The sequence below is a fragment of the Canis lupus genome, chromosome 7 (genome assembly GCF_048164855.1).
Source record: "Canis lupus baileyi chromosome 7, mCanLup2.hap1, whole genome shotgun sequence".
Lineage (NCBI taxonomy): Eukaryota > Metazoa > Chordata > Mammalia > Carnivora > Canidae > Canis > Canis lupus.
In genome coordinates this window covers 57021268-57045371 of record NC_132844.1, presented here as the reverse complement: position 1 = coordinate 57045371, position 24104 = coordinate 57021268, and the positions used below count along the sequence as shown (strand labels likewise).

The 24104-nt window shown below is 39.2% G+C and overlaps 1 protein-coding gene across 2 annotated transcripts in view; it reads left to right on the top strand.

Moving 5' to 3' along the window:
- Positions 1 to 17775: 17775 nt before the first annotated feature.
- The window catches only part of CD2AP (CD2 associated protein), a 145284-nt gene continuing 138955 nt past the window's right edge, over positions 17776 to 24104 (top strand). For both annotated transcript variants that reach the window (XM_072832738.1, XM_072832737.1), the window contains exon 1: positions 17776 to 17912. In XM_072832738.1, coding sequence (XP_072688839.1) covers positions 17909 to 17912 — 4 coding nt within the window. In that variant the 5' untranslated portion in view covers positions 17776 to 17908. The remainder of the gene's footprint in view (positions 17913 to 24104) is intronic.

Sequence of the window (24104 nt, the reverse complement as noted above, 5' to 3'; positions counted from 1 at the left end):
TATGCAAAAACATACATACAAAGATATTCACTGAGGCAGTATTTACAGCACCAAAAAATAAGATAACCTGTAAATAATTCAAAAGGCCATTAATATAGACTTGGTCATGGTCAGAAAAAAAAATGGAATGCACCATTTGGAGCACTGACTTGATATGGAAGTAAATGCACTGATGTGGTAATATGCCTCTGGATGGATTGAAAAGGTACAGTTGCAGAGCAGTATGTGTAGTATAATTATAAGCCATTTACATGTAAGAACATCAACAAAAATTCCAGTTAATATAAATCAAACTGTCATAGTGGTTTTTCTGGAATGTGAGATTCTTTGAGACTTTTAACCTTTTATTTTACATATTTTTGTATTGTTTGAATTTTATACAGTAAGTATTTTTTACATAATCTGAAGAAAACCATAAGAATGTGGATGTGCGAGCACCTGGGGGGCTAAGTCAGTTAAGCTTCTGCCTTCAGCTCAGGTCACCATCCAGGGTTCTGGTCCAGCCCCATGTGTGGCTCTCTGCTAAAACCTTAGGACACAGAGAAATAATTTTACAGTGTCTTTCACAGAGAAATAATTTTACAGTGTCTTTCTATCATTGAATTTAGGGCATAATTATCAAGTACCTCCTGTGTGTTAATAACTGGCAAGAATGCAGAACATAGGTAAGGAATAGTCCTGCTGAGCAGGGAGCCTGCTTCTCCCTCTCTCACTCCCCCTCCTTGTGCTTTCTGTCAAATAAATAAAATATATTTTTAAAAAAAGAATGTGGATGTGATTAAAATATGGACTTAAGAATAGGCCAATTTAAAAATTTATATTGTATATAATTGATTTCAATTTATTATTTCATAAAAAAAATTCATCTTGAGTAATGGTTAAAACATTCTCCTCTTGGGCAGCCCGGGTGGTTCAGTGGTTTAGCACCGCCTTCAGCCCAGGACCTGATCCTGGAGAACTGGGATAGAGTCCCGCATAGGGCTCCATGCATGGAGCCTGCTTCTCCCTCTGCCTGTGTCTCTGTCCCTCTCTCTCGCTCTCTGTTTCTCATGAATAAATAAATAAAATATTAAAAAAAATTTTTCCTCTCAACATGAACGAATGAATGAATCAATGAATCAATAAGAGAGCTTCCCTCTCAAGCCTCTTGTCTGACGTTTCTCTCAATAAATTTGTTTAAATTAGGGAGTTCCTCTTTCTCAGGGTTCTTCCCCCTGCAAAGGAAACTGTCCCCATGAGCTTTCAATTCCTGTCTCTACAAAGTGTCTGCCATGAAGTTCCTTTCTCTTTCTTTTTGGTTTAAATAATATTCAAATAGGCCCATTAACTAACACTTTCATTTGGGGAAGAGAGATCCAAATGTGGACTTCATTAGAAATGGGAATTCCTACAAGGCTATTTCCCTTGGCATAATATAATTTTCCTGAGTTTTGTCTTTTAACAAAACTCTGCCATATGGTGATCACATCTTTCTGCTTTGTAAATGCTTTGTTTAATCAGATTTTGAAACATTGAGCCTGTCTCCAAATTCTGGGTTCTTGTTTCTAACCTGATCTGAGGTAAAACCACACATGGGTAGTGAGTGAGTGACTAACTTCCTACTCAGGAGGTCATGACTCTTTAATATGTTTTGTGTGCAACCTTGTAGTGTTGTAATGGCTTGGATTTCTTCATTCTTTGTATACTCTTTAGGAGTGAGAGGAAAGACTTGAAGACTAAGGTACTGAATCTATAATGGAAAAGGAACATGCTCGCATGCATACAAACACAACTACCTATCTGTGCAGAGGCCAGGCTGATGGAACACAGACTTTGCCTTTGGGAGTGGCTGCTCTAATTTGGACTATGAAATAGATAAGGCTGTGCCAGCATTTCTCTCACACTATCAGTATTTATTTCACTACTCCCTCCCACTCCATAATTCTTTGAAAAAATTAAAACCTTGCAACAAATAGAATGCATTTATTCTGAATGTACTTCAGGATTTTGAAATAATATTTCTAAAAAATTCAGGTATGTAAAAAATCAAAACTATTTTTTAATTGTTTAACAGAGGCCGTCTTCACTAAAAAAGAAAAGGGACCACTTGGTTAAATATGTATCTTAGGTAATCACATCACGGCTAATCATCTCCAGAAAGAGTTTGTTGTACAGTGGCAAATAACTCATTTATAAGAAGAAAAATCTGATCTAATCACCGAAGTGATAACTTCTTGATTTGAAACCTTGAAGACATAGAAATAATTTTAGTGTCTATTGTTAAATTTAGGGCATAATTATCGAGTACCTCCTGTGTGTTAACAGCTGGCAAGAATGCAGAGCACAGGTAAGGCATAGTCCCCTCCCCGTCTTCAAGGACATCACTGTCATAACAGGAAATGAAAGTTGTACACTACCAACTATATTAAAAAAGAAAACACACCAAATATCTTAGAAGTATAAGGACAGTGTTTATGAAGGAGAGAACATATTTAAGAAAGTCATGTAGCAGGTGGCATGTGTGAGAATATAGATGATTTATATTGTATATTCAGGAAATACAGCTTCCTTCCCTAGATCATAAGCTCCATGATGCCTCCTTTATCATTTCTCTATGCCCATCTACACAAGCACTTTGTACAGGACAGAGCAGGTCTTCAGTGAATGCTTGAAGGTGGGAAAAGAAATTAGCATGGAGTATCTACTCTGTACCAGGCCCTTTCCTGGTTGATCTTTTTTTAAAAAAATATTTTATTTATTTATTTATGAGAGATACAGAGAGAGAGAGGCAGACATAGGCAGAGGTAGAAGCAGGCTCCATGCAGGGAGCCTGATGTGCGACTCGATCCCAGGACTCCAGGACCACACCTGGGCGTGAATGCAGATGCACTTAACGGCTGAGCCACCCAGGTGTCCCTCCTGCTTGATCTTTACAACAGATCATTGAAGAAAGATCCCTTTAGACCCTCCTACTCTTTCTCTCTTTCCTCCTCCTCTTTAAACAAAAGAAGAAATCATGGCTCAAGGAGCAAATTGACTTGAGATAAGATGGAACATTAACTATGGAATTAGCCCAGTCTCTGCTATTTAATATTTATATGATTTTAGGCAAGGTAATTACTGGTATTAGTTTCCTGCTCTTTAACATGGGGATCATAATTCTATGACTCATAGCCCTGCAGTGAAGATCACATCAGATGAGATATGTGAAGTGTGTAGGTCATCGCCCAAGACCTAAAACGGTCAGATGGTGCTAGCTGTTACTAATGTTGCCAACACTGTGAAACAACAAATATTACCTACGTTAGTGATTTATTTTAAGGAACACACTGAGATTATGAGCTATTAATAGAAAACTGTCACTTTTAAATAGTCTCAATAAGGTCCAGGATTATTCTGTGAAAAGTTATTTAATGGTGAGGGAGGGTTAAGAGGTCAAAGAGGCTACACATGCAGGGTTTACTAGACTGGACAGACTGGATTGACAGTTTCTGGGACAGAGTTAAAGAGTTAGAAGAGATGTGGTATAAGATAGGCCAAAAGGGTGGATAAGGAAGAATGGAAAGGATGAAGATACACTCTAGGAAACTAAGGGTGAAGAAAAGATAGGCCAAATATAAAATTATGAAGGGTCCATATCAGAGATATCACTGTCAAGAGCAAAAAAAAAAAAGGGCGGGGGGTGGGGGGGACATAGTCCATGTTGAAGAATTGCGTCTACAAAGAAGAGAGGCAGAGTGTGCAACAGATCTTTTAGAATGACTCAGGTTCCCAGCCATAAGTATTAGTATAAGCCTCAGGAGCAAGAAGGTGGAAGTGTATCATGTTTCACTTGAACTTGTCCTCAGATACTTAAGTAGATATGAAAGGCAAAGCTGGGGAAAGAGGTGTGGGCTGACAGGAGACTGAGGAGAGCAGCTATGAGCCACGTCTAGAATGTGGTGCAGTGGGGGAGTGGTGAGACCTGGCCTAGAAACCAGCAGAATGGAATGTGAATTCTCAGTCATGTGTAGAGAGGAACATCTTGGCTTATGAACTTCTTTTGCTTTGGAAGGTATTTAATTCTGGACATCAAAATAATAAGAGAGCAGGTAGTTTAAGAGTTCTAATGTCAGAGGGAGCGTAACATGCATTTTTTTTTTTTACATGCATTTGTCATCTGTGCAGTTAAGGAAGTTACAAGGGATCTGAAATAAAATTTCCACTTCTTGTTTCAGAAACAATTTTTGGCTAGCTGGGTAGAAGCACAGAAATGTAATGATTTGATGAGTCCTTTTTAGTGTCAAATTAAGCCAGAAGAAGAAATGGTAATGCCAAAGGGATCCTCTTTGGACAGTGCCCTTGGTTTACTATTAAACACACAAAAAACTCTTCTGTCATTTATACAAACTCACAAGGGAAGAAAACACAGATGACTAATATTTTTGTTTTCAAAAAAGCTACCCTGTGGTAGAGGAACTTGTGATAAGTACAAATATCACTTCTGATTATTGGACAACAGGTCATTTGTATGTACTGCTTAAAATTTGCAAAATTATCTAAATAAGAGTACTGCAAAGACATTACTAACATGAGAATGTGCCATGATTCTAAACGCAGTTTCTCTGCAATAAGGTAGATTTTACTTAAATAAGCATACATTCAAAACAGTTAAGCCTATCTTAGGCTTTAAGCTGGAAATCACATTTCTTTAAAGGCAGAGTTTGTGCTTGCTGTGTTATATCTCTCACAGTGCCCAGAACACACAGTGCCTTGTATATCATATTGACTTAGACATTTTTTTTATATTAGGAAAAAGCATAATGATTGTGGGTAGTGGGTACTTAATCAATGCTTATTGAACTGAATGTTTTATATTAAATTTCTTTAGATTTGCCCATTTTTATGTGTGACTGTAAATATGACTGAAAAAGCAAATCAGGGATCCCTGGGTGGCACAGTGGTTTAGCGCCTGCCTTTGGCCCAGGGCGCGATCTTGGAGACCTGGGATCGAATCCCACGTCAGGCTCCCGGTGCATGGAGCCTGCTTCTCCCTCTGCCTATGTCTATGCCCCTCTCTCTCTCTCTCTCTCTGTGACTATCATAAATAAATAAAAAAATAAAAAAAAAAGAAAAAGGAAATCAATTATCAGTTAGAATCTTTCATTAAGTACCCATAACTTCTAGGATAAGACCTCAGATCATTTCCATGATACATGGAGCCCTTTGTGTTTGAATCTGTTTTCCTGAGGCTGGCCCCCCAAAAGGCATCCCAGGATTTCAACTGTATACCTGCTTGTTGACCTGACTGAATACTCTACCTTCTTACCAGGCAACTTCTTACTGGTTGTCCTTACTAAGCAACTTCAATGTACTCCTAGAAGCTCCCTAATACTTCCTCTTTTGAGGGTATAGACTATTTTCTAGCTCTATATTTACGACAGAGCAGGTGCTTATGTATAATCAATAAATGTTTGTTGAGTTGAATGAATGGGTAATCATGACTGAAAATTCTTGACATAATATTTTGAGTTGACTAATATTTGAAAAATGCAAGTGTATTTCTCATTGGGACTACTTAAAATACCTGGCCCTTCAAAAGAGACTAGCTTTAACATTTTGAAAAAATAAGGCTTCTTGAAAGAGACCTTGTTTGAGAGCCTATGAGGCTCTATGACTAGACACCAGCTCTATGATGACACTACTACCTGAATGAAGTACAAATAACATTATTAAAAAGGTCATTTCGTTGGCAAAGTGGTAAGTCACTTGGATGGGCTCACCATACATTTAATTAAACTTCTTCTTAATGTGCAATAATGAAAAGTGCTTAAAATGGTCATATGTTTGAGCACATCTCCCAAATTGCTAGCAGAGTAGCACGATTTTGTTGCAAGCTGATGGGTCACCAGTTTGGCAGGGAGATTTTTCAGCTTCAATGACCTCACAATATAGGCATTGTGCCTGAGATTATTATTTCCTGCAATTGTTTTCTAAAGAATTATTTTTAAAATTCAGGTTATATATTGATGTAATTTGTGCTTAAGTGTATAGTAAACTAACCAAGCCCAAACAAGATAACTAACAATAAGAAAACTGGCCAGGATATCTAGTACTGTGGAACTAAGAAAAAAGAAACAAAATTAGTTACCTGTAAGATTTGAGCTAAAACAATGTTTTAAAAATAACGCAATCAAGTTAATATTTAATTTCCTTTCAGAATAAGCTTCCTGGTTAGAACAGTTTTTACCAGAAGGAAAGAAGGTATATAATTTTTTCAATGTAGATATCTTTTGATAAATGCCTAAGAAAAAATTAGGTAAAATGAGGGCAGTTAAGTGAATTATATTGGTCTGATGTTATATTTTCACAGAGATTATAATATTCTCTTTGATACCAGATCAGCATATTCAGTATTCAGCAGAAAAAAAGAAAGTGAATGATTGGAGTGATATTAGCCCATTTATTTGGGAATACAAAGAAGGGTCAGGATGAATAGAAAGACTCTAATTCATTATAAGGTAACAATGAAAATAAATGGAAAAAGATTGTTTTTAGCTGAAAGGTATTTGAGGTTAGATCTAAATACATAGTAAGTATAAGATTATCTTTTCACCATATTTTCTATCCCCCAATTAAGAGTGATTGCTGAGGAAAGCAATGTTTTGAGCTGCATAGAGTGCCAGCTATATGAAAATGTCTAAAATATAGTGCCATATTTTGAAGGTCTCATTGGAGAAGTGAAATTCACCAAATGGAAAAGCCTCAATGGAGTAATTAATAACAAACATTTGTTTATGCCATTTTGTAAGTTTAAAAAATTAATTTATAAATTTCATTTTTCTTTGGGATTTCCTCTGGCTTTACTTTTGGAAGATGGCATTGACTCTAGGATAGTGATTACTTCTTAGCTTTACTTTAAGGTTCTCAACCTTTCTTATCTGTCCTATTCCCTGATCCTTCTAAATTATGATCCAATACCTCAACAATTACCTCAATGGGACGTTGTCCTCTGAATTTGCAAAGTTATTTGTTTATTCTGATTTTCAAACTTGTAAAGTACATAGTTTATTATGGAAATAAAACAGATCCTGTAATTTCTAGGACAGAATTGATTGTAAATGTTTTTATCTTGTTGACAGATCATGTGACCTGACTTCTGGTTAAGAAAATATGGTCACCTTATCTACCTGTGGCCTCCACTTCCTTATCAATCATTTAGCCACTGAAACCTTACCTGACTTTTAACTTCTGTGTTATATATATTCTGAATACATATAGTTATATCTATCATATATTCTGTTATATATATTTTGTTTATTTTTAAAAATATTATTTATTTATTTATTTATTTATTAGAAATACAGAGAGAGAGAGAGACAGAGAGAGAGAAGGAGACAGAGAGAAGCAGGCTCCATGCTGGGAGCCTGACGTGGGACTCGATCTTGGGTCTCCAGGATCACACCCTGGGCTGAAGGGGGTGCTAAACCGCTAAGCCACCAGGGCTGCCCAGTTCTCTTTATTTTTTAAAAAATATTATTTATTTATTTATTAGAGATACAGAAAGAGAGACAGAGACAGAGAGATGTTATATATATTTTGAAATTATACCTTTGAAGGTATTACTGGCAAATTCAGTGGTCTTTCCCCCCTCCTTCTGTTTGTTTTCCTTAACCTCTTTTTAGTTCTATTCATTAGTCTTTCTTTTTGAATGTCTGGCATTCTACAGACCTAGGAATTTTGTTCTCTTTCCATGTATTATATTTTTCTTTGTCTCCTTTCTTGTATTGTCTTTTGTCTCTCATCAGCCTCATTCTTTCATATTTTATTATTTTTTTAAAGATTTAATTTGAGTGAACGAGAGAACTCGCACATGTGTGTACAAGCAGGAGAGACAGAGGGAGAACCATATTCCCCAATGAGCAGGGAGTCCGATGTGGGCTCTATGGGCTCTATGGAGCTCTATGTGGGTTCAGGACCTGACCTGAGCCGAAGGCAGATGCTTAACTGACTGAGCCACTCAGACGCCTCTCATTCTTTCAAATTTTATTTTTATTTATTTATTCATTTTTAAAAGATTTTGTTTATTTATTCACGAGAGACACACAGAGAGAGAGGCAGAGACACAGGCAGAGGGAGAAGCAGGCTCCATGCAGGAGCCAATGTGGGACTTGATCCTGGGACTCCAGGATCACGCCCTAGGCCAAAAGCAGGTGCTAAACCGCTGAACCACCCAGGTATTCCCTTTCAAATTTTAAATTGTTTACTTTCTTGTGGGCTGCTGGAGACACACAGACTTCTTTAAACTCAGGAATAGTCTGTTTGCATATCTGCCTCCTCTCCTTACTGGTAAGACTCCTCCAGGCTGAAATTATTGCCTTTCTCCAAGCTTTAGTTCCATTCATACCATCTCCCCCAAGCTTGCCTTGCTTACGGTAATTTATTTTCCTTTAAATTCTCAGGCATTTTACCTTCACTACCTCATACTTTATTTATTTATTTATTTATTTTTATTTTTTATTTTTTTACTACCTCATACTTTAAACAAACAATGTGTCAATGTCTTACTTCCTAGCTGAAATGCAAATCTTTGAGTATAAGGGCTGTACATCAGCTTATGTTTGTTTGTTTGCTTGGTAGGGGACAACGAACATAATACTCAACAAATATATTTGTTGGAGGAAGGGATCAACATAGTGGAGTAGGAAGATCCTAAGCTCACCTCCTCCCACAAACACACCAAAATGTACAACTACATACAGAACAACTACCTCTGAGAATGAAGGCTAACAAAACAGATCTTATACAAGTGAGAATATAAGGAAAAAACCACAATGAGATGGGTAGAAGGGGTGGAAATAGAATCCGGTTAGGACCCAAGCCTGGATGCAGTGACCCACAAACGGGAGGGATATTGTAACCTTAGAGGCCCTGGGGAACAAGGGGTCCAAATCCCACATTGCACTCCACAGCTCAGAAAACCTGCCCTAGTAAGACAAACAGCCATAATGCCTAGCTTTGAAAACCAGCAGGCTTCTGTTGGCTTATACCGGGAGAGTCAGAGGGGCAACCAGGAAACTGAGACTTTGCTCTTAAAGGACCTACACACAATCTCACTCACTGAGTCCCAGTGCAAAGTCCCAGCTTGAAAGGCCTCTGGGTATCATGTGAAGAGCCACTGACTAATTTTAGGGCATGTGCTGGATAGGCAGGGATCTGTTAGAACATTCTTCAGAGATGGAAGCACTGGTAGGCACCATTTTCTTTTTACTTCCTTTCTACCTAACTGGCTCAGCACTAAGTGGGTACCATTTCTGATTCTGTCCATCTGTTATGCTAGCACCATTTTCCAGCCCCAGTATTCCCCTACAGACTTGCCTCATCCAATTTACTCAACCCAGATCAGCACTCCTCCCAAGTGGCTCCCCTATACCGAGTGTTGGCATTGGAGCCCCTCTCAAATAGTTCCACTTGCCCCACCACACCATGTGGGAGGCCTTGGCCAGCATCAGTGGTCCCTCCAAGTGCCCCCATGCCAGGGGCCCAGCCCTGTACACTAGAGTATCTGCAATAGTTATACCTGGACCTTGTATCCAGTTACACTGGAGGCCTGTCCTGCCCTCCAGCAAGTCCAGGGCTGTCACAGCTTACAGGCAGGCGTGCAAGGAACCAACCTTGCACAACAGTGCACCTGTGGCAATCACAGCCAGGTGTTAGAGCCAGATAGGCTCGGGGCTAGCTGCATTTAACAGCATGTGTGTAGCAGTGATGGCTGGGCCTAATATACAGCCATAGCAAGGGAAAGCCTCACACAACAACATGTCCATACCAGTCATGATCCAGTCATAATAGAAGGGTATATGCAGCCCATACAGGGCACATTTTTGGGACACTGGCTCAGACGACCAAGAGTATTTGTGCAACTGGGCCCCACAGGGGCACATTCTTTATAAAACCATTCCTTCAGACAGGGAAATGTATCTGATCTACCTAATGCATAGAAACAAATGCAGAGAGTTAGGCAAAATGAAGAGACAAAGAAATATGTCCCAAATGAAAGAACAAGACAAAAATTAAAAAAAACCCACAAAAAACAAAAACCGAAAACGAAACCCCAAATGGCAAGCAAAATGGAGATAAGCAATCTGCCAGATAAAGTTCAAAGTAATGGTCATAAAAATGCTCACTGAACTAGGGAGAGGAATAGTTGAACACAGTGAGAACTTCAATAAAGAGACTGAAAATATAAAAAAGAACCAGTCAGTGCTAAAGAATACAATAACTGAAATGAAAACACACCAGAGATTCAATAACAGATTAGATGATGCAGAAGAATGAGCAGCAATATAGAAGACAGGGCAGGGATCCCTGGGTGGCGCAGCGGTTTGGTGCCTGCCTTTGGCCCAGGGCGCGATCCTGGAGACCCGGGATCGAATCCCACGTCGGGCTCCCGGTGCATGGAGCCTGCTTCTCCCTCTGCCTGTGTCTCTGCCTCTCTCTCTTTCTCTCTCTGTGACTATCATAAATAAATAAAAAAAATAAATAAATAAAAAATAAAACAATGCTCATATTAAAAAAAAAAAAAAAAGACAGGGCAGTGGAAATCATCCAATCAGAGCATCAAATATAAAAAGAATAAAGAATGAGGATAGTTTAATGGACCACTGAGTACTAACATTCATTATAGGAGTCCCAAGGAGAAAAAACAAAGAAAGGGAAAGCAAACCTATCTATAGAAATAATGACTGAAAAGTTCCCTAGCCTAGTAAAGGAAACAGACATCTAGGTGCAGGAAGCATGGAGAGTTCCCAATAGGACGAACCCAAAGTGAACCACACTAAGACACATTATAATCGAAGTGTCAACAGTTAAAAATTAAGAATCCTAAAAACAGCAAGAGAAAAACCACTAGTTATGGACAAGGGAACACCTGAAGATAACTAGCTGATTTTTTAGCAGAAACTTTACAAGCCAGAAGAGAGTGGCACAACAAGAATGCTGAAAAAGAAACAACTTACAACCAAAAATACTCTATCCAGCAAGGATATCACTCAGAATAGAAGGAGAGATAAGGAGTTTCCCAGGCAAGCAAAACCTAAAGGAGTTCAAACTGGTCTTACAAGAAATGTTAAAGGGACATTTCATTAAATGGTAAAGAAAAGGCCATTACTAGAAATTTCAAAATAATGAAAGAAAACATTGCACTGGTAAAGGTAAGCATACAGTAAAGGTAGTAGACCAACAACATATATGCTAGTGTGAAGGATAAAAGATAGAAGTAGTATATTATCTTGATCTACAAAAATTAGTCAAGGAATTCTCAAAATAATATGTAAAATATGTCAAAAACATAAAACACGGCAGAGAGTAAAAATGTAGTGCTTTTAGAACAGGTTTGGGACGCCTGGGTGGCTCAGAGGTTGAGCGTCGGCCTTTGGCTAAGGGCGTGATCCTAGTCCCAGATCGAGTCCCGCATCGGGCTCCCTGTGAGGAACCTGCTTCTCTCTCTGCCTGTCTCTCTCTCTCTCTCTGTGTCTCTCATGAATAAATAAATAAAATCTTTAAAAAAAATAAAATAAAACAGAGAAATTTATTAAAAAAAAAAAAGAACAGGTTTGAACTTAAGCCACCAACAACTTAAAAAGGACTGCTATACGCATAGTTTATTACATATGAACCTATGGTAACTACAAACCAAATACTTATAATAGAAGAGACAGGAACACAAATATATCACCAAGGAATGTCACCAACTTGCAGGGGAAGAGAGCAGTAATAGAGAAGAACAAAGAACTACAAAACAACCAAAAAACAACAAAATGACAATAAGTAGGTATTCATCAATAATTACTTTAAATGTAAATAGACTAAATGCTCCAATCAAAAGACATAGGGTGGCTAAATGGATACAAAAAACAAGACAAATATATATATTGCCTACAAGACACTCACTTCAGCACATACAAAGACTGAAAGTAAAGGAATGGAAAAAGATGAAAGCTGTGGTAGCAATTCTTATACTAAACAAAATAGACTTTAAACCAGAGACTGCAACCAGAGACAAAGAAGGGCATTAATAACGATCAAGAGATTATTCAACAAGAGGATATAACTCTTGTAAATATCTATGCACATAACATAGGGACACCTAAATACATAATGCAAATATTAACAGACATAGAGGGATAAAATTACAGCAATACAATAATAGCAGGGGATTATAAAACCCCACTTACTTCAAGGGATAGATTATCCAGATAGAAAATCAACACAGAAATATTGCTTTATATAACACATTAGACCAGATGGATTTAATAGATACATGAAGAGCGTTCCTTCCTAAACCAGCAGAATACACATTCTTTTCAAGTGCATACAGAACATTCTCTGGGATAGAGCACATGTTAGGCCACAAGATAAGTCTTAATACACTTAAGAAGACTGAAAACTCATTACACATCTTTTCCTACCACAACTGTATAAAAGCAGAAATCAATTAGAAGAAAAGGGGAAAAAACACAAAGTCCTGGAGGCACCTGGGTGGCTCAGTTGGTTAAGCATCTAACCCTTGATTTCGGTTCAGGTCATAATCTAATGGGTCATTAGACAGACCCCATGACAGTCTCTGTGCTCAGTGAAGAGTCCGCTTGAGATTTTTCCCCTTTGTCCTTCCTTACCCCAATTCAAGCATGCATGCACGAGCACTCTCTCTCTCTTAAATAAATAAATAAATCAACACACACACACACACACACACACACACACACACACACACACAACAAATGGGTGCCTGGGTGGCTCAGGCAGTTAAGCTTCTGCCTTTGGTTCAGGTCATGATCCCAGAGTCCTGGGATCAAGCCCCAAGCTGGGCTCCCTGCTCAGCCGGTAGACTGCTTCTCCCTCTCCCCACTCGCCACCCCGCCCCCACCCCGCTTGTATGCTCTCTCTCTTTCTTTCTCTCAAATAAATAAATAAAATCTTTAAAAAAAAATCAACCAACAAAAAACAAAACAAAACAAAACAAAAAAACCAAACAAACAAAAAACCCAACCACAAACTCCTGAAGGCTAAAGAACAATGAGTCAATGAAGAAATCAAAGAGGGAAATAAAAAAGATACCTTGATACGAATGAAAATGGAACCACAACAACCAAAACTTATGATAACATAACAAAAGCAATTATAAGAGGCAAGTTCATAGTGATACAGGCCTAGCTCAAGAAACAATAAAATTCCCAAATGAACAATCTAACTTTATACCTAAAGAAACTAGAAAGAGAGGAACAAAACCCAAAGTTAGTAGTAGGAAGGAAATAATAAAGACTAGAGAAGAAATAAATGAAACAGATTAAAAAATATATAAAGAAATCAATGAAATTAAGAGCTAATTAAAAAAAAAAAGAATGTATCTTTAGTCAGACTCATTAAGAAAAGAGGGCCCAAATAAATAAAATCAGAAATGAAAGAGAAGTAGAACAGATACCAGAGAAATACAAAGGATCATAAGAGACTTCCACAAAAATTATATGTCAGTGAATGAAGCAACCTAGAAGAAATGGATAAATTCCGAGAAACACACAACCTTCCAAGACTGAATTACAGTGAAATAGAAAATCTGAACAGATTGGTTACTAGTAGTAAAATTGAATTAGGAATCAAAAAAATCCCAACAAACAAAAGTCTGAGCACAAAATTCACAGGTGAATTTTGCCCAACATTTAAAGAAGAGTTAATACCTATTCTCAAATTATTCAAAAAAAAAAAAAAAAAAAAAGAACAAGGAACAAACTTGTTCTATAGGTCTAGCTTCACCCTGACACCAAAACCATACAAAGATACCAGAAAAAAGCAACAAGCCAATATCTCTGATGAACATGGATGCAAGTATCAGCCACTAACAATCTGAAAACTAGGAAGGGACCACAAAAGACCCCGAATAACTAAAGTAATCTAGAGGAAGAAGACCAAGGCTAGCATTATCATACTCCCAGATTTCTAACTATACTACAAAACTCTAATAATCAAAACGCTATGTTACTCATACAAAAATACTTAGATCAATAAAACAGAACAGAGTCCAGGAATACATAGCCGATTAATCTGTGACTAAGGAGGGAAGAATATACAATGGGGAAAAGATAGTCTCTTCAATAAATGATATTGGGAAAACTGGAAAACTATATGCAAAGGAATGAAACCAGACCAATTTCTTATACCACATACAAAAATAACTCTAAATGGATTAAAGACCTAAATGTCAAGACTGGAAACCATAAAACTTCTAGAAGGACACGTATACAGCATGCATGCGTTGGACATCAGTCTTAGCAATATCTGTTTTGGATTTATCTCCTCTGGCAAGGGCAACAAAAGCAAAGATATGGGACTATACAAAGCTAAAAGAATTTTGCAAGCAAAGAAAATCATCAATATAGTAAAAAAGCAATTTATTATACCATTTGTATCACTTGATAATGGGTTAATATTCAAAATATAGAAATAACTCACACAACTCAATATTAACAGAAAACCACAATAGTCAAGAAATGGGCAGGGGATCTGAACAGATATTTTTGCAAAAAACATCAAATACAGATGGCCACCGGATATATGATAAGCTATGCAACATTACTAATCATTAGGGAAATGCAAATCAAAACCACAATGAGGCGCCACTTATACCTGTCAGAATGGCTAGTGTCAAAAAAAACCAAAAAAAAAAAAAAGCAAGAAATAACAAGTGTTGAGGAGGATAGGGAGAAAAGGAAAACTTGTGCACTATTGGTGGAATGCAAAATGGTATAGTCACCATGGGAAATAGCATGAAGGTTCTGAGAAAATTAAAAATAGAACCACCATATGATCTAGCAATTCCACTTTTGGGTATTTATCTGAAGAAAACAAAAGCACTAATTCAAAAACATATTTTGCTTCTATGTACATTGTGGCATTATTTACAATATTTAAGATACACATACAACCTGTGTCTATCATACATGAAAGGATAAAGATGTGAGATACACACACACACACACACACACACACACAGAGGAATATTATTCAGCCATAAAAAGAATAAAATCTTGCCATTTGTGACAACATGAATGGACGGAGAGGATAGTATTCTAAGTGAAATAAGTCAGAGAAAGGCAAATACTGTATGATTTCACTTACATGTGGAATTTGAAAAAAAACCCAAACAAAACAGACTCACAAGGAAGAATCTGGTGGTTGCCACAGAGGGAAGTGGGTGGCAGTATGGGCAAAGTAGAGGAAGGGAAACAAAAGGTACAAGCTTCCAGTTATAAAATAAATAAGACATGGGAATGCAATGTACAACGTAGAGAATATAGTTAATAATATTGTAACAGCTTTGTAGGGTAAAGGATAGTAGCTTAATTTATTCTGGTGTTCATTTTGAGTAAGGGACAGGCAGGGATAGGTAGAGAGAGACAGGTAAGGGGCTACTGGCCAGGCTCACAGAAATCCTAGATGTGGAGAAATGTTATAGATTTTATGTATTTATCCGAGAGAGAGAGAGAGAGAGAGAGAGGCAGAGACACAGGCAGAGGGAGAAGCAGGCTCCATGCAGGGAGCCTGATGTGGGACTTGATCCTGGGACTCCGGGACCACACCCTGGGCCGAAGGCAGGCGTTAAACTGCTGAGCCACCCAGGGATCCCTAGATGAGATATTTTCATGAAAGTTATAAACAAAAACCAGAGCTAAGGGGATATAAGGAGACTATCTTGTCTGTTTTAAATGTTATAGAGGAGATATTTTTATGAAAGTTACAAATTGACCATTGAAACTTCCCACACTTGAAGAAGTCAACATGGTGCTCCCAGTGGTGAGGTTAAGCTCACCAGTTAGTTTCCTATAAAAGATCTACCATAAAAGCCCTCGTGGCAACCCATTCAGGACACTCCTCTCACCCTAGAGAGCTTTTTTCTTTCCTTTCAGTTCTCACTTTCACTTAATAAACTTTCACTTCACTTTTTTGAGTCCCAGAGATTCATTCTCTAACTCTGTGAGACAAGAACCCTGCAACACTGCAACAGCTTCATAATGTATATATGTTGAATCACCATCTTGTACACCTCAAAGTCATATAATATTTTATGCCAACCCATACTGAGAAATATTTGTTGACTGAAAAAGGGCACGTTTTGTAGTTTTAATGCAATACAGTCAACATGTACATCTCATTTAGGTGTGCATATTAAAATTTATTTTTCTTTTGTCCTTTTCAGCCTCTGATTGTGATTGACAATCCTTGTTAGAAAGGTACCATATGCAACATTTTTGAAAGAAAAAAAATATTAAAAGATGGCAAAAGCAGGTCTGTAAGAGATCATGGGGATAAATATTTAAAAGGTTGTTACTGTGTGACACGGTTTTGCAGTGTAAAGATTTTTTTTTTTTTTTTCGAGAGATTCAAGAAACTGAAGTTCAGCCAGGTTTAATTTACCCAAGGTGAACAAAAAAGTAAACGGCTGTGCTGTTTCAGAAACCCACGTCTGCTTGATTTCAAACAGCAAGGCAGTCCTAGCGCTGAGATTCGTTAATTCCTACAATTCATAGTTTTGAGAATTGAATGACATAATTTCTTTAAAAAAGCATTCGGCACAGTAGTTGGCAGTCAACAAATGTTGCTCTCACACATCTGTCTGGAGCTGGGTCTATTTAAACAGTAGGGTAAGAAAAGCTGGCTGAATTATACTTGTTTCCAACTCTTCTAAGAAATGCTCATGTTTGATTACAGTAATCCTATGTCCTTCCTCATACTGAGGCTAGAAAAAAAAAAAATACCTGGCAGTGTTTCAAATCATGACTATTTCTCCCCCTGGTCAAGTAAAGGGATTTAGATGTTGTCAGCTGACAGAGGCTCAATGAACCAATAATTTATTTCTGTAAAATATAATTTTGTGTGTGTGTGTGTGTGTGCGCTTATGGTTTGGTGTCCCCCCCCCCGCCCCCCGCAACGAGTGCCTGTGTGCTTGTGATTTGTTAAGAACCTGCAACGTAAACTTCGGGGGGTCCCAGGAACAGGCTGGCCTCTAAGGGTTGACAAGCAAGAGGTCTCGGGCTCCGTAGTCTCTTTGCCTCTTGCTCTCGCCGTGTTTTCTGTCGGGTCCCCCAGAACCCGCCACTCCGCCCGCAGCAAGCCCGCATCGCCCCCCGCAGAAAGTGGGGCAACACAGGCTCACCGTGCCTCGGAGCACACGCTCGGTATTCATCCGGGGCGGCAAACCGTACAAAACGGCCGTCCCAGCGCGCCGCACGTCCAGGTGCAGGGGCCGCCGCGGCGCTTCCGGATTCCTTCCTCTTCAGCCCGCTGCACCTGGGCGCGGGCGGCGCGCGGCTCCCCGGCCCTGACGTCACCGCACCTGGCACCAGCTGGGGTGCCGGCCGAGGGCCGGGACGCGGAGGGGGCGGGGCAGGGAGAAGGGGGGTTCTCGCGAGACTTCCCGCCTCCCGGGGCCGGCTCCCGGCACCTTCCCGGCCTCCGTGGGGTCTCCCGCTCAGCTTTCGGCGTCGCGTTCCGGGACGGCGGTGGCGTCCGCGAGCGGCGGGAGGCGGGCTCCGGGGCTCCGGCGGTTAGGACTCGGCGGCCGGGGCGAGCCGGCAGGTCCCAGCCCTGCTGCGGGATCCACCGGGGCTGGGAAGGCAGCCGTCCGGGCGGGCGGCGGAGGGCGGCGGAGGGCCCGCCCGCCACCGCGACTTCGGCCGCCGCCGCCACCGCCGCCGCCTCTGCCTCTCGCTCGCGGGCCGCGCTGACGGGACAGTCCGGGGGGCGCCGCGGGCGGATGGAGGCGCCTCTTCGCCCCGCCTGAGCTCAGGAGGAGCGAGCGCCGAGCGCGGGGCCCGCCTCCGCCGCCAGTGCGGCCGCGCGAGCAGCCGGAGGAGGAGCCGCGAGCGCCGGGCTTCTCCCCGCGGGAGCCCCCAGCATGGGTAAGACACTCGCGGGCGCTTCCCGCCGCCCCGCCGGGCCTCCGGGCCTCCGGGTCTCGGCCCCGGCCCGCCGCCCCTCCTCGCCCTGCCTTCCGCCCCCCCTCTGCTCGCGGAGAACTTGGTCCGAGGGTTTGCGGGTGCCTTGTCCCGCGCGCCCCCCGCCCCCCCCCCCGCCTCTTCCCGCCCTCGGGAAAGGTGAGGAAACGCGGCAGGGGCGCCCGGCCGGGCCCTCGCCCCTCGCCCCCCGCCCCCCGCCCGGCCAACCTCAGCCTGAACTTCCCAGCCTCTCCTGCCCTCCCCGATTCCGGTCGCATGGGGGAGGGTGATGGAAAAACTTAACAAAGTGGCTCTTTAAACTTCTTTATCTTCTGCTCGGCGTTGTGTAGATTGGCCTTTTTAAGAAGGTCTCCGTTTGTTGTTAGTAGGAGAGGTAATCTTCCCCCCCCCTCCTCCGCTGAGACTTGCAAGGGATGCCTCGAGGACGGGGAAGCCGGAGTACATACTGCGTTTTTACCTAGGCGAGCGTGTTGGCGCCCGGACCTGAGATCCCTTCCCGAGTGCGGGGTTGGGGTTTGATAGGTTTTCAGGGTTGAACCCTTTGAGAAGCTGTTTCCTGTTTGGAGTCAGACTTCCTTGCTGGAGGAGACAAAACTACAGCTACAAGGCCTTATATGTATGGTACTTAACTATGTGCCCTTTTTTTTTTTTTTTTTTTTTTTTTTTACTATGTGCTTTTTAAAGTTTAGTTTGGAGCTAGAGAAAGCAGAATGTGTTGCAGCCTGGTTGAAAGGGAGTGTTGTTGAGCGATGTAACAGTTCTCTTGATAAAAGATTTCGGTGTGGGCTGGGCACTGTCTCTCTCGCAATCCCTTAAATTAAAAGCAACCTAAAAGCAGTGTGCGTGCCAGCATAAAAGTGTGCCATTATAAAACATAGATTTGTGCTACCAGCGAGCATAAGCATGTTCTGTAAGAATGATCCCAGTTTTGAGTTTTTATAGACCAAATCAGGAAGACTCTACCAAAGGTTGTTTTTTTTTTTTTTTTTGGTAGTTGAGAATTGATACTCTTCATATCAAACACACTGTTAACCGAAATTAATAATTCATGCAACTAACAAATGATTTAGAAGCAGGACAAATACTGACGACTGCTGATGTGGCACCTTCTGCCCACACAATGTTTTGTGAGAAATGCTTTAAGCAGTGTTTACAGATCCTCGCTTAGCTCTTTTGTGTTTTGCCGCACTTTCTACTTTTATGTCTTTCAGGTAACCTTTGTAGACAAAGTGCTCTTAAACCCCCGGACAGTAAAAACCTTTTGCTGTTGGCACCTTTCAAATGAATTCCTTTTTAATTGGTTGAGTTTACTGAGTGTTTGAATTTTTTATTCCTGTAAGCATCAAATGATAAAACCACTTTAACTGATTTGGATGAAAAGCGTACTAAAATATGTGTCTTTTTTGTTTTAAATAGGATGTGGAATGTAATTCAACCTCTTGATGACCTAGGGTCATCATTTGTGACCATCAGTTGCTGAGATGCCTTGAGTAATGTGTTGGATTGTATGTTGGACTGTTGATCAGATTCCTTTGCATTTTGGAGTTATTTAAATATTTTCCTGCTTTCCTATTGGATGTTCTTGTCACTGTGATTAGTGTCCCCTTCACCCTCCCTTCTCTAATTTTTCTAGTGTGGGAATCCTATTCAGATTTGTAATTCTGCGCAAGGGGAAATAAGTATACCCTTACTTAGTGTGTGAGATATTATCTTGAGGAAAATTAGCATTAATACTTGGACATTGGAGTATCTGTTTTAATTGTTCAGAGTCCTTTTCTTAGTGACTTTTCTGCTGTGCTCTGGTTAGGCAAGTTGCCACATTATCTAGGTAAAGTGTGATGTTTGTATGCTTTCAACTTGCCTACCCTGAATGTATTTTGAAGGTTGATTATTCGAGGGCATTTGTAGTTAGTTTTTGAAAGGTATTTGTCAGACATTTACATATGAACATATACTTTAAATTTATCGGTATGTAATAATTCATGTTAAAGTTATCAAAATCATTTAAAAAGAGCTTTTTCTTTAAGTCTCATTTGCTTGGTTTTGTTATCAGCAGTCTTTATTATAATTTAAGATGGCAGGTTAAATATATGTTACTTTATCTGGTGTGTCACAAAATGAAAAAGTCTTTAATTTCTTCGTTTTGAAATAACTTGGATACCTATTAAGTGATGGCTCCTAATATGTGTACTATTTAAGTATAGCTAGAGGGTTAAGAGCACGGCTCCAGACTGGGACAGCTTAAGGTCAAATTCTGGCTCTTCTACCTATTGGCTGTTATGACTGAGCAAGTTACTTAACCTGTCTGTGCTTCAGTTTCTTACTCCGTAAATGGGGTAAAAATAACCTCAGGTTGTTAAGGGGATTGGATGGGCTAATACTGATAAAGTGCTTGGAACATGGCCGGTGCTGATTGCTGTATTTTCATTTTCGAATGATTTCCCCAATTCTTGCACCAACTTATAAAAACAGTTCTCAATTTTTGACATTTGTTAGAAGGGGTATATTGCATTTACAGGTGGGATAAGATGTTTTGTAGGAATGCAGAAATTAATTTTTCCCCAGAACTTTAGTTTTATTTAATGTGTTCTTAGAAAAATTGTGTAGGAAGGATTTTTTCCCTGTTTTGATTCTATTTTGAAAAAGTCCATTATTGATAATAAGTTTAGTAGTTTCAGAAAAAGTAAATGGGATGAATTCTAGGAGAGACTAGTTCGAGTTTTATGTTAAATTAAAGCACTGCTTTTAGTTTCTTCATTTGTTATATATAGAAGAAAACATATAGAAGTTTGAGGTATCTTGTGTGAAAGTTTAGGGAGAGTTTAGAGAGACACAAAGGCAAAACGTACTTTTCTTATTCTAGAAGTACAGATCTGGATTTTGGAGGGGAAAAAGACCTCACATGGCACAAAGTGTTGCTGTAGGTGAATTTTTAGGTTTGAAAATGTAAGTGGATTTTAAGGATTGAATTTCTGTTAATTTTAGATAAGGTTATGAACTTATTAGTTTAAATTGTTTTTTTAAATTCATATATGGCCAGTCAATGTGTTTGAATTCTGAGGCAGTTTTAATGGGCAGAAATGTGCAATTTGTGTAGAGATATATGCACATTATAATAGTGATTTATTTCCTTATTTTACTTTGTTGCAATATTTGGAGAAAAATCTTGATTTATGCAGATAACTAGTGGCAAATGGAAATTGCCTGCTAAGGGCTCACTGTTTAGTCTCAGGATTTACTTCAGATAAATGAATCCAGAGCATGAAATAGGAATATTAGAAATTTTTGTTTCAAAGTTGGATCACTGACAAAACTAATAATAAGTTATATTCTTTAATTAGTGAGTACTTGTGATCAGGTTTTTCTAAGTGTTTCTCACTTTGAATAGTTATAGTTCCATAAAATCTCGTTAAGGGTGGAAATTCACACTGATTATACTTTATATTTTTCTATGGAAACTAGCCTGACGTTTGCCATGTAATTCTCTGAATGAGAGTTTGCAGAGTAAAATGGTGTCACATTAACTTAATAAGATCTAAATTTTAAGGCATTTGAGGTAAAGACAAAGTTGTAAAACATGAAGTGCTTTTGGTTCATTCCATTTGCCAATCAAAAATACCTCCAAAATTTTATTTGTATGTAATCCAGATCTGTGATTTATTTTCCCCTCTCATCTGTCATGGAATATTCTCTGTGAAATGTATTTTAATCTCAAATCAATGTGATCTATCACATCAATAAAAGAAAGGATAATAACCATATTATCATTTCAATAGATGTAGAAAAAGCATTTGACAAAGTACAACATCCATTCATGATAAAACCCTCAACAAAGTAAGTTTAATAAAAGCCGTTTGTGAAAAACTATAACATTATCCTCAATGCGGAAAAACAGAGCTTTTCCCCTAAGGTCAGGAACAAGACAAGGAAGGATGTCTGTTCTCACCGCTTTGATTCACACAACAAGAAGAAATAAAAGGCATCCAAATTTGTAAGGAAGAAGTAAAACTTTCCCTATTTGCAGGTGACATGACAGTCTATATAGAAAATCTGAAAGACTGCACCAAAACACTGCTAGAACTGATAAATGAATTAAGTCTTAGGATGCAAAATCAATGTATGGAAATCTGTTGCGTTTATATATGCCAATAAGGAAGCAGCAGAAAGTGAAATGAAGAAAACAGTCCCGTTTACAACTGCACCAAAAATAAAGATACCTAGGAATGAACATAGCCAAAGAGGTGGAAGACCTGTATTCCAAACAGTATAAAACATTGATGAAAGAAACTGAAGATGACACAAAGAAATGGAAAGAAAGGCATTCCATGGTCATGGATTGGAAGAATAAACATTTTAAAATGTCTATACTACCTAGAGCAACCTACACATTTAACGCAATCCCTATCCAAATACCAATAGCATTTTTCATACGACTTAGGACAAGCTGTCCTAACATTTGTGTGGAACACAAAAGACCCTAAATAGCTAAAGCAATCTTAAAAAAGAATAGCAAAGCTCGAGCCATCACAATTCTGGACTTCAAGTTACATTACAAAACTGTAGTAATCAAAACAGTAAGGTCCTGGTACAAAAATAGACACCTAGGTAAGTTGAACAGAAAATCCAGAAATAAACCTACAGTTATAAACCTAAAATTAAGTGGTCAGTCTTTGACAAAGCAGAAAAGGATATTCCAATGGGAAAAGGACAGTGTCTTCAACAAATGGTGGTGGGAAAACTGGATGGCCACTTGCAAAACAATGAAACTGGACCACTTCCTTACACCATACACAAAAATAAATTCGAAATGGATTAGAGACCTAAATGAGAGACCTGAAACCATAAAAATTCTAGAAGAGAACATAGCCAGTAACTTCTTTGAAATCAGTCATAGCAACTTCTTTCTAGATAGATCTATCTCTCCCGAGGCAAGGAGAAACAAAAGCAAAAATGAACTACTGGAATTACATCAAATTAAAAGTTTCTGCACAGCAGGAGAAACAGTCAAAATTAAAAGGAAACCTGCAGAATGAGAGAAGATATTGGCAAATGATGTATTCAATAAAGGGTATAAATATCCAGCAATATAAAGAACTTTTATAAAACTCAACACCCAAACCCCACATAATCCAATTAACAAATGGGCAGACGACATGAATAGACATTTTTCCAAGAAGACATAGATTGGTCAGCAATGACATGAAAAGATGCTCAATATCACTTATCAGGCAAATACAAATCAAAACTATAATGAACTATCTCACCTCACATCTGTCAGAATGGTTAAAATCATCAACACAAGAAAAACAGGTATTGGTGAGGAGGATGTGGCGAAAAAGGAATATTCATGCACTGTTGGTGGGAATACAAACTGGTATAAGCACTCTGGAAAACAGTGTGGAGGTTTCTCAAAACATTAGAAATAGAACTACCTTATGTCCAGCATTTGCACTACTAGAAAGAATACAAAAGAATACAAAGAATACAAAAATACTAATTCAGAGGGTTACATGTACCCCTATGCTTGCTTGCTTGATTTGTTTATTTATTTATTTAGAGGGAGGTGTGGGGCAGGGGGAGAGAGAGAAAAATCCCAAGCAGGCTCCACGTTGAGTGTGGAGCCTGATGTGGGGCTCGTTCTCATGACCCGGAGATCATGAGCTGAAATCATGAGTCAGATGCTTAACTGACTGAGCCATCCAGGCATCCCATGCACCCCTATATTTATAGCAGAATTATTTACAATAGCCAAGATATAGAAACAGTCCACATGTCCAATGACTGGTGAATGGATAAAGAAGATGTATATATACGTGTATGTGCACACACACATTGGAATGTTAGTCAACCATAGAAAAGCGTGAAATCTTGCCATTTGCAATGACATGGATGGAGCTAGAGAATATAATGCTAAATGAAATAAGTCAGAGAAAAATACTATATAATTTCAGTCATGTGGAATTTAAGAAACAAATGAGCAAAGGGGAAAAAAAAAGATGAAGCAAGAAAGACTTCATCGTAGAGAGCAAATTGTTGGTTACCAGAGGGAAGGTGAGTGGGGGATGGGTGAAATATGTGATGAGGATTAAGGAGTACACTTGTGGTGAGTATTGGGTGTTGATTGGAAGTGTTGTA